The sequence below is a fragment of the Typha angustifolia genome, chromosome 15 (assembly GCF_048772165.1).
Source record: "Typha angustifolia cultivar Huaian chromosome 15, ASM4877216v1, whole genome shotgun sequence".
NCBI classification, from domain to species: Eukaryota; Viridiplantae; Streptophyta; class Magnoliopsida; order Poales; family Typhaceae; genus Typha; species Typha angustifolia.
The window spans coordinates 17,686,993-17,698,424 of record NC_133253.1 but is presented as its reverse complement, the minus strand read 5'-3'; the positions used below and the strand labels follow the sequence as shown (position 1 = coordinate 17,698,424).

Sequence of the window (11,432 nt, the reverse complement as noted above, 5' to 3'; positions counted from 1 at the left end):
TGAGATTCTATCCCCATACCCTACAGGGAATATTCCCTTGTACCCTTAAAGAAGAAAGTTTGTGGAGAAATTAGACAAAGAAAAAAGGCAATTAGAAAAAGAAGTCCAGAGTGACAGATCCCAGGCAGCTAACATCTATGTGACACTTTTCCTGTTTGATTGAAGGCCACCCACAAGTATAAGTATGCCTTTCTCTATAACCTTATCAAAAATGAATCTACCTAGTTTTGACATCACTCCTATCAATGGATTTCTCATACTAAGTTATAGATGAGAACATCTCATCTTCAATTCCAAAGTAGGTTTCAACCTTATTGTAACTTAGCTTTATAAATCCTCCTCCTACTTCATTGCTCACATTGACCTCATGGCCCAAATTATTATCCTCCATATGTCTATTGAACTTCCCCATGATGGCATGTACAGATTGGCCGTCGTATTCTTAAACTAAAACAAAAAGAAAGTAAAAGAAAAGAGAAGGAAAAAAAGAAACTAATAGTATCATCCGTAGCTGTAAGAGAGGACAGGATGAAAGGAAAATTTTGGTGAAGAGTAACCATAAATTTGGGGCCATGTTTACATCTACTAACATCACTATTTATCATTAAAACAATTGCGAAAAATGTGGTTAAAGATTGCATGCAATGACAATCAATTTGAATAAGAGAGTAGTTATTCTGAATGATTAAAGCAAATACTTTAGTACACCTCTAGAAACTCTAATCATAATTCAATGAATATAATAGCTAGTGAGAACCTAAATAGCTCATAATATTCAACCAAAGGACGTATTAATCTATTTCACCATTAAGTAACTTTTTAATATTATAATTGCACCCTTAAAGTAACTTAATGATAGCTAGGATCTCTCTTCTTCTTCGTTAGAAAGAGAAAATTGATGGGTAGGAAGAGCAGGAAAGAAGACCTCTTAAAATTAATGTGGATGATTAATATTTCCCATGTTATTGGCATTTACTTCCTCATTTAAAAGATTATTAGTTTTAGTATTATTATTATTATTATTATTATTATTATACGAAGTTGACTTAATTTCCAATGTAGATGTTTCTCTCTGGTCTCTGCCAACTGCTAGCAACGTTCCAAACGTTCGACGCGGACCGACGACCCACCAACTCGCTCCAGCTCTTCAACGACTCGTCAAAAACAATTTAAGCTCAAATTTACATTCCAAACCCTACATGTTGAACAATTTTCATGTTTTTTTTTTTGGCATTGATAGCCTCTCATGTTTCTCGAGATAATGTATAGAATATTCCTTCCTTGATACTTGTTGTTAGCAAAATTAATCTAATGTAGTTTATTTTTTAAGAATAGAATAGAATAGAATAGAAAGAAATATAGGAGGTGAAATGTAAATTTTCGGAACAGATTACAGTTCGGTCCCCAAACAGGGACACACGTCCGGATACAGTGCGCTCTGTTCTCACCAAATCCATGTCCTGTCTGTCTCCCTTTGATCTAAAGCAATCCCCTCAAAGCTTAAAACTTAAACTACACTTCACCATTTCCTTTCTCTCCTCTTCCTTCTACCTAACCATTTCCTTTTTCCACCCTCCTCTATTATTAATCTCACCAAATAAAATTAAATAATGCTAAGCCACCTTCCTTCTCATTCCCCACCTGCTCTATTTTTATTTTTACTTCTTCTCCTTCTCCTCCCCTGAGAGATAGTATAGTTGACGAGGAAGAGGAGGAGAAGAGAGAAGAAAGAAGAAGGAAAAGGATGAAATTATCGTTGCTTCAAACCAACAACAACCGCCGGGGAGCCGGATACCGTCCGGCTGCAGCCGGGGCGGAGGTCGGGGGCGGCGGGGGAGGAGTCGGCGCGGAGGGATCGTTGAAGTCGTCGATGTCGGCGTTCTGGCTCCTCCTCCACGGGCTGTGCTGCGTCATCAGCCTCGTCCTCGGCTTCCGCTTCTCCCGCCTCGTCTTCTTCCTCCTCTTCTCCCCCGCCAATCTCCATCCATCCGCCCCCGTCTTCCGCGCCATCGCCACGAGGACCACCAAGACGACGACGACCACCACCACCACTGCAACCCTGACCGTTTCCTTCCCCTCTTCTCATCCCCCTCCCGTGGTCTCCAACGCGACGGCCTCCCAGAGCCACGTCGTCGTCGGCCGGCACGGCATCCGCATCCGCCCCTGGCCGCACCCCGATCCGGCCGAGGTCCTGCGCGCCCACCGCATTATCGAGCGCGTCCAGAGCGAGCAGCGCCTTCTGTACGGCGTCCAGAACCCGCGCCCCGTCCTCGTCGTCACCCCGACCTACGCCCGCACCTTCCAGGCTCTCCACCTCACGGGCCTCGCCCACACCCTCCGCCTCGTCCCCTACCCCGTCACATGGATCGTCGTCGAAGCCGGCGGCCTCTCCAACGAGACCGCCGCCCTCCTCTCGCGATCCCGTGTCCAGTTCCTCCACATCCCCTTTGTGGAATCCATGCCCGCCGAGTGGTCCGATCGCCACTTGACGGAGGCTCGGATGCGGCTCCGTGCTCTCAGGTAATTTATTCTTACAATCGTTGATCGTTTGGATTCCTTTGATGCCAGATCTGATAGTTGTTTGAATTGGTTTGCTACAATAGAGTGATCAGGGAGAGAAGAATGGATGGTCTAGTTGTTTTCGCCGATGACAGCAATATGCATAGCATGGAGTTGTTTGATGAGATCCAGAAGGTGAAGTGGATGGGGGCGGCGTCCGTCGGAATTCTCGCACATTCTGGTAAACCCAACGATAGGCAATTGAGTGAGGAAGAGAAGCAGAATTTTCCAGTTCCCGTGCAAGGCCCTGCTTGCAACTCCTCCGGCCAGCTCGCCGGGTGGCATACCTTCAATTCCCTGCCTTATGCAGAGAAAAGTGCGACTTTAGTTGGGGATGGAGCGACTGTGCTGCCCAGGAAGCTGGAGTGGGCGGGGTTTGTTCTGAATTCAAGATTGTTGTGGAAGGAAGCTGAGGGTAAGCCTGAGTGGGTTCGGGATCTCGATGCAGTGGGGGAAAACGGAGAGGAGATCGAGAGCCCACTTGTTTTGTTGAAAGATGCATCCTTCGTCGAGCCGTTGGGGAATTGTGGGAAGAAGGTGATGCTGTGGTGGCTCCGTGTGGAAGCCCGTGCTGATAGCAAGTTCCCATCAGGGTTAGTTTTTTTCCAAACCTTTTATTTTGATATCTTTGATTGCTTATGATATCCTCTGCTGAAAGATTAGGGCTGATTTGCAATTCAATTCTTGCGGTCTCTTTATTTTAGTTGCAAAGCTTATACTGACTGGGATGTGTGATAGTTTCATTATATCAACTACATCAATTGCTTTTCAGTGAGTAATCTTAATAAAATTGGCTTAAATATGATATTAATTGTCGTGATATCTCGAATTATCTAAGGAAATACTTTTTTTTACTTCTGCTATTGAAGGTTCAAAGCTATTGGTGCGGTAGGTTAAATAAGTCGTGAATCAATAGTCCCATATGATTTGGTTGGTGGACTGTTAGGTCCAATTGATTATCCTAATATCCATCAATAATGTTAGCAACAGAGTTGGAGCCATGGAATTGTAAATTTTGGTGCCTCTTGATATATGATTAGAAGTAGGTCGCACTTGGGCCAAAGCTAGTATAGCTTATGTGACTAATGTCAGATTAGTTCCACTCAAGTCTGAATTGATTACCTATAAAGCACAGGTTCTTCTGTACTCTACTTTATCAAGTATCGTATTGTACACATTTCTTATTAGATACTTAAGAAATACTTCTCTTTTCATATCTAAATTTGGGATAAAAAAGAAAATGCAGGTACACCTTGGATATATCTAGGGCCCTTACTTGATCCTTTCGAGAATCCAAAGATAATTCAGATTAAATATTTCCTGTTGGATAGGGAAGCTTCTAGTTGTAAACCATAACCTTAGATGCTATTAATGGGATGGGACTTAGTCTATGAAATTAGAAAATGCCCATAAAAGAATTTTATGCCACAATATTTTCCCGGTTACAATCCCTAACACCAGTGGCCCCTGCTTATAGACAGTGCTGCTGCTTTTATCACCACTGCTGTCTCTGCCCATTAAACCCCAGCTTAATAGACAATTAAGAAGAAAAAGGAACCATCATTGTATTGAATTGCCTCCTTTTGTCCCATCCCCTCTGCTACTCTGGCAGAGCAGTGGTTCCTAGGCAAGCAATGGCAGGTGCAGGAAGCATAGCCTGTTCTACCTCTTGCCCTCTTCCCTTCTTCGTTAGCTCGTCTAGTATTGAAGGCCGGTGGCTAATTAAGAGTGCATTTGTTTTGTCTAACACCGATAGTTTGTCAGCAAACTTCATGCTGAAAGCACTACACTCCCTGCATATGCATTTGTGTGTATATGTTCACAGAGATCGAAGTGCTTATTCCAATGAATGAGAAAGGAAATTTTTCAGGAAAAGAAATTCTGGATTTCCAGCATTTGATGAACTGCTTATCTTCAGATGGAATGGATCAAGGTGGAAGAGGGAGGGTAGTCTATGGGTTGTTATGGTTGGGCTTTTGTGCTTATGAGGGGCTGAATCTGGGACATCTAATTAAAATTGAGGCACATGTTTTTTATTTTTATTGCAATATAGATGCACATCATATATTTCATCATGTGTAGGATTAATTTTGTGATCCCGTCTTCTTTCGGATGTTCAAACTTATAGGCCTAAAGTATACACCATCATATGTGTAGGATTAATTCTCCCAAATTTAGGAAGTTATTATACATTTATACCTATCTTTGCATGAAATGGTGGTGTATACTTTCTGTAATTGTTCTACTGGAGTAAGTTGCCCTTTGTAAGTACTAATAACCCCCAGTTTGTAGCAGTTGAATATCTTTTTATTAGAAAACAGTTGTGGTTTTGCTGTCCTTTTGACTCTATTGTATGGAAGCAGGGTTCACTGAACCTAGAACCGAAATCCTTTGTTAGGAAATAAATTGTTAATATGATACGGTATCTTGCAGTAAAATAGTCTCTAGCATGCCTTTTCTGTGCAGCTATTTCTTCTCACTTTGTCTTATATTTTGATAGCAAGGGCATTTCATAAGTTTCCTTGTAGCATGCTGTCTAGTGTCAAATTTAGAACATTTTCATTGAATATTCATTTGGAGGGAAGTTCTGCACTAATTTTAATGTGCCAATATTACACAATAAGAAGTGATATCTCCATATCACATCATTGTTGGTTTCATGGTGAAAGGCTAGGAGCCTAGGAGGACTTGCATTTGGAAGAAAGCTCCTTTATTATTTGCATAACAAAGCTAATTAATAGTCAACAAATTTTCACACCACCCCTATAGAAGTCTCCACAGTATATGTATCTTTATTCACACCCTTTGTCTGTGTTATGCTAATTGTATATAGTTATGCTGGAATCATGATTGACTGGCTATACTCTATATTGCTTAAATTGTTCTCTTTTACAATTAGAGTTGTAGTGTGCTATATTGAAACCTGCCCTTTCCCCTTTGTCTAGAGTATCATTTAAAAGAATCTTTGAACTTCCTTTCTGCCTGCCAAGTTGTTTAGTAGTACTTCTTTAATTAAATTGGTCCCTTTGGGGATTGATGTCTGGTTAATGATCAATCTTAAGGATTTGTTTGATGCTTATTTTTGTGCTTCAATAAGATTTGTATTGACAAAAAAATGCTGTCGTGTTTATCGCAGTTCATTTTAGTCATACTTTGGTTAATATTATCAAGTACTTAATTTGTGCTTGATTCATTGCAGATGGATAATTGATCCTCCTCTGGAAATTATTGTTCCCGCCAAGCGCACTCCATGGCCTGATATGCCTACTGATATTCAATCCGAGTTAGAGAATACCAAGCAAGAACATGAGGAGAGGAGGTTTTCAAGAACAAGCAGATCGAGATCTAGGAGCTCTAGAAGGAAGGGTGACACACAAAGGCAAGACAAATGACGTGGCACGCACAGGTCCTTACAGATACCACCATTTAGGCGCTACTGTCCCATTAATTTTTGTTGGTCCCTTTGCTTGACACAAAAAAACTTTGTTCTGCTTGTTCTATCAGGAACTTTCATACTTGGATGGCTTTGCAGGAAGATTAATAAACAGGCTCCTGGATTTCAGCACTCGAACACACCTCTTCGTTCTTTTCCTAGCAGCTGCTTGAAGCAAGATATAAGCATTGTGCCAGCATGACAAATTTTCTCTGGAGGAGTCTAGATAGACAACATACATACTTAAATGTTATAGATCTATCCACAAGGTTTTGTTGATTCCACCCGTTACTTAATTTGTCGTGTAGCTCCGTTGAGTTTTTATATGTACTTCAAAATAGGACGACTTCCAGTAACAGTGAAAATTTATTATTTAATATTGGTTGTATAGCAAATTCAATTGTAGAAAAAAAAACTGCTGCCATTTTCTGCTATCCGGTTTGTAGTGGGAGTTACCAATTTTAAATAATTTTTTCCCCTCAATTCTTGAACTGTTTATTCTTCGCACCTGGTAAATTTCGCGACTGTGATGTTTGTTGAAATGCTATTTGGTACAACGATCAAATGGCAGCTTTGTGCCATGCGCCTAACTCTGGGATTTGCAATGAAGTCGTCAGAAATTGTTAGTTCCTCTCCTTTGATCCTAGATTGTTGATAGAAGATTAAAAGAATAGATTTGACTTCTATTTCTTTCTTTGAAAATAAGAGATTGTCTAACGAACACGCGGGCCTTGTACACCACTATAGTCTATACATCACAATCGTGGTATGCAACTACACATCACACGATTGCGTACAAAGTCCAGCTAGCTTTCTCTATTTTGATATGCATGACACACGTAATAGTCACTTCTCAACGCAATGTAACATCAATCCCAGCTGTTTAATAACTCATTTCTAGTATTTAACCCAACCATCTTTGTAGGCAACAAGTACGTAATAAATAACTTGGAATAAGATGGTTAATTATTGTTCGACGTAGACAAGCAGACCACCTTCGTTAGATTTTTTTTTTTATAGAGAAAGCCTGTAGGCATTTATTCATTCAATAAAGATGCACAACATGAGTGGAAACCTAGGGCAATAATCCTTTAACAGAAGCCTCGTAATTTATAACGGAGAACAATAGCACAGAGAAAATAATAAGGTAACAAGCATAGCTCTAAGATATTTATAATAACAGATTAATTGTCTAACATTGTCCTGGTACTCCGTCGCGATCCGATAGTCAAAGACATAGGCCCTACAAACTTTTGAAAGACCAGAGAAATAATATAATCCCCAACTTACAAACTGACATAAAATAAAAATTAAAAAACAAACAAAATGGATGTTGTGGTGGCAAGTGGATCTGATATGGTGACAGACCAAGCCTCGAATCCAGTGATGGAGTGGCTTATATGGACTGAATGAGAGGTGAACGGGAAAGAGCGGCGCAATATGAATTCGGCTCGAATGATGAAGGTGGGGACGGGGGAGCACATCGCGACAAGGCTTGGGTAATGAAAGTAGGAGATGGACGTCTTAATTAGGCAGAGATCTGACAAGGATCGATGACAAGGTTCGGAGGGGGAAGGAGCAGGGGAGTGACAGCAGACCGCGGATCTAGCATGGATAGAGAGTGAGCTCGAAGGAGGAGGAAGGCCCGAGGGACCGATGGTGAAGCTCGAAACCGACAGGGGAGTTGGCGACGAAGCTTGGATCTGGTGGGGAGGCGATAGTAAGCCACGAATCAAGGCAAAAACTACGGAGAGGACAGAGAGTGAAGACTACCGTGAGAAAGGAGGAGAAGTGAGAAGGAAAAGAGGAGCTAAAAGAAGAAGAGGAAGAAAACTATTGGAATAGGAGAAAGACATATCCCCTCCACCTAGCCCCTAGGCTAGGGGAAAGAAGAGGAGGCACAGGCACCACAGATGGCAGTCGCAAGAAAATCCTCAACTCACTCAATTGAGAGGAGGAGAAACCGAAATCCTAATGGAAAGAAACAATCATTTATTACAATTACAAATATAGTAAATCAAATCCAAAGAAAATGTATATTGCCATTAGAATTTCACGTTGAAGTTACCATTTATTATGGATGTGGACAGCGCAAGGACATTGAATGGTAATCTATCGGATTGTTACCAGCCCGACAACAAGCTTCTCATAATAAGAAGAGTATCGCTATCCTTTCCCAACATATCACACCATTTCATTGGAATGGTTGGTAACTAATTAGACTACATTTTCCCCCTTTTTTGTTTTTGAAATAGATGACATTTCCTCTTTTAATACCCCCTGCCAAAAATGTAAACGTACCAATTAAATTTGCCACCCAAGAAATAAGCTGAATAAAGATCATGCTATTCTGAGCTCAAATGTTTATATCGAACCATGTAATGTAGTCAGTTGAAGTTGGAAATATATATACGCCTACGTGCTCCTTGTGTTTCAATGATGTTTCTTTCTTTTCCCTCCTTGGCTTGGGTTGGGTGAAGCCGAGATATCAGCTTTACTGGGGTCCTCTCCTCCTCCCCCACCCTTAACCATCCTAAGAGTTGTATCTATTCCAATGGGGGCTTCTGCTTGCTGTGGTGGAATCGGAAGCAGAACAAACTACGTCGGGCTCATGCACGCAAGTGGCTCGTCGTAATGGACCTGCCAATGTACATGGAGGATCGGTCGAGGAGATCAAGAACTATCCCTCTTCATATCCTCATCATGATCATGCTTGGAATATAAAGAGTGGGTGGATTATCGAGAAATAAGTCCAATCATACGCTTGGATATATAACTAAGCTAACATGCACTCTCAAGAAATAAGACGTCCAAATCATACGCACATACTGTTTTGATGAAAACTCGAGGTAGCGGTGACCTAAAATCTACTAGTTATGAGAATGGAAAAGTGGGTGCATCATATATATTGAATTCTGTCTCTTCATGACAACCAATGAGAAATCGCCGCCGTTCCTACATGAAGATCGAGCTAGGATGCAAACCCGGTCGCCGATTCTACATGTGCTTGTCCCGGCGATCTTGGGGCTGTCAAAGAAAGCACGGCTCGTTTAGAGCTCGAGCCGAACTGAAATTTTGAGCTCAAAAGTATAATCAAGCCGAGCCGAGCCAGCACCGGAGGTCGTGGATGGCGAAGCATCGGAAGTCGTACAATGCGCGACCTCAGCGAGGAGGACAGGAGGTTCGAAGTGTTCAAAGACAACCTCCGGTACATCGACCAGCACAACGCGGCGGCCGACGCCGGAGTCCACGGCTTCCGGCTCGGACTCAACCGATTCGCCGACCTCACCAACGACGAGTACCGGTCGACTCACCTCGGTCTCCGCGCCGGGGCGAATCGGACGAGAGTCGAGAGGGAGGCGAGCGATCGGTACCTTTATCGGGTCGGTGATCAGCTGCCGGATTCGGTCGATTGGAGGGACGCAGGGTCGATTGGTCGACTGCAACAAAGACGAAAACGCCGGCTTCAGTGGAGGTAACATGGATTATGTCTTTGAATTCATCATACGCAATGGTGGCATCGACACCGAGGAGAACTACCCATACAAAAGATCTAAATGGGAGATGTGATACTAACAAAGTATTCCCTAAGTTCATCTTCTTACTCCACATCACTTTGATGGGCAATTGAATGAGAGGGTTGTTTCGATTGATCGCTACGAGTACGTTCCAACAAATAACGAGAACGCTCTGCAGAAGGCAGTTGCCAATCAACCTGTTTCTGTCGCCATTGAAGCTAGTGGAAGGGCATTCCAGCATTATCAATCGGTGAGGTTCTACTGATACTTCCATACAATGATAATTCCAGGTATCTGAGTACCTTTCGAGGAAAGCCTTGTTCTTTGGCCGATCTATCGTTCACTCTCTAGGAACTCCAAGATCAGTACCGGAGAAGTCACTATAGTTACTAAAATTGAATTAGCACCAATGAGATTCACATAAGAATTATATTCCAGGGGACCGATCTGGACCACGGTGTCACCGCAGTCGGATATGGCACTGAGAGTGGCAACAACTACTGGATCGTCAAGAACTCAGGGGTTGATCAGTGGGGAGAGAAAGGGTACGTGAGGATGGAACGCAACACCCGTTCAGCTACCGGCAAATGTGGAATCGCGGTGACCGGGATGAACCTTCCCCTGCGAGCCCCCTAAACATCTGTGACGACTACTCTTCTTGCCGAGGTAAGAAGACTTGCTGCTGCCCTCATGACTACCCCGTCTGCAACATCGAGGAAGGAACATGCCTGATGGTAATTCCAGAACTATGTGAAGATAAAATCTAATATTGTTTAGTTCTGATTCAAACATATCATTTACCCCTTTTTTTTCCCTTCACTCCGAGAGGCTTATAATTAGTTCTTAATTATATGTTTAACAGAGCAAGAACAACCCACTAGGAGTGACGTCTCTCAGGCGCATTCCTGCTAGGTCCTTCTCAGGTAATAATGGTGATCAAGCGAGGAGGAGCAGTGCATGAGAAAGTGCAGTAGATCCCACTTGGTTATTTTTAATAAATGTTTGATCCTGTTCATCTCTCTAGGTTCCGAAATTGCCCGGCTAACAGGGCAATTTGCATCACCTCGTTTCTGAGGTCATGTAAGTGTTAGCTCAATTGAATTGCTTTCAGCTATACAATATCCCATGCTTTCCAGAGTGTTTGTCATCTATTTATTTCTTCATAGGCGTCATTGCCTTCCCTTCATCCTTGTTCCAAGTATTGTTTGATTTGAGCATTGAGACTTGAAACAGAATATCTCATACCTATGTGACAAATAAGATACATAAGAATTATTCCACATATTCTGAAATTTCTCTTATATATCATAATGCACATTCAAAAAAGATTCAGAATTCCTTCCTTTCCATCTTTACCTCACCAGAGGAATTTGTCGTCAAATTCATATCCAATTTCGAGAGATATAAATTGTCCTCTTTACCAAATTGAACAACAACACATTCTTCAATCCAAGGATTAATTACATTTTAACCTATGAATTATATTTTCTATAAGAAAAGAAAAAAAGTAGACACATATAATCCCTAATTATGTAATGTATTACTATAGCCCCTTCATATGAAATTCTGTAAAAAAAATTTAAAAAAAAAATTGACTAACTAAAAAAGCCCTTAATTGTCTTTCAATCTCAGGGCATTTCTGTCCATCTATTAAGGTTTTTTTGCTGGTCATCAAAGAAATAAATAAAGTTAGTCAAATCTTAAAACTATTTCTTTCAAAATCTCTAATAAAATATTGAGAGAACCTGGTGTAACGACCCTTTTATTTTTATAGAGATGGTAAAAGTGATAAAAAAATAATTATTAAAGAGATCAAGATGTAATTAACGCCCAATAGAATAACTTCATCAGAGAAAGCAAAACCAATCAAAATAAGTATTCCCACCCGCTGCCTATTAATTTACTAACCAATCGTGATTTAT

At 41.5% G+C, this 11,432-nt stretch overlaps 1 protein-coding gene and 1 pseudogene across 1 annotated transcript; both read left to right on the top strand.

The window, feature by feature from the left end:
* The first annotated feature begins 1,537 nt into the window (after positions 1 to 1,537).
* On the top strand, positions 1,538 to 6,475 carry LOC140778157 (probable beta-1,4-xylosyltransferase IRX14). Its single transcript, XM_073122734.1, has 4 exons — positions 1,538 to 2,520; positions 2,604 to 3,152; positions 5,759 to 5,965; positions 6,064 to 6,475. The coding sequence occupies exons 1-3, from the start codon at positions 1,745 to 1,747 to the stop codon at positions 5,949 to 5,951; spliced, it is 1,518 nt and encodes a 505-aa protein (XP_072978835.1). The 5' UTR covers positions 1,538 to 1,744; the 3' UTR covers positions 5,952 to 5,965; positions 6,064 to 6,475.
* A 2,644-nt stretch (positions 6,476 to 9,119) lies between these two features.
* LOC140779356 (oryzain alpha chain-like) lies at positions 9,120 to 10,429 on the top strand (annotated as a pseudogene).
* Positions 10,430 to 11,432: the final 1,003 nt, after the last annotated feature.

Excerpts from the sequence above, each read along its gene's own strand:
- LOC140778157 (XM_073122734.1), top strand. The coding sequence starts at position 1,745 with ATGAAATTATCGTTGCTTCAAACCAACAACAACCGCCGGGGAGCCGGA. Across the intron at positions 2,521-2,603 it reads ATGCGGCTCCGTGCTCTCAG|AGTGATCAGGGAGAGAAGAA; the intron begins GTAATTTATTCT and ends TTGCTACAATAG. Across the intron at positions 3,153-5,758 it reads GATAGCAAGTTCCCATCAGG|ATGGATAATTGATCCTCCTC; the intron begins GTTAGTTTTTTT and ends GATTCATTGCAG.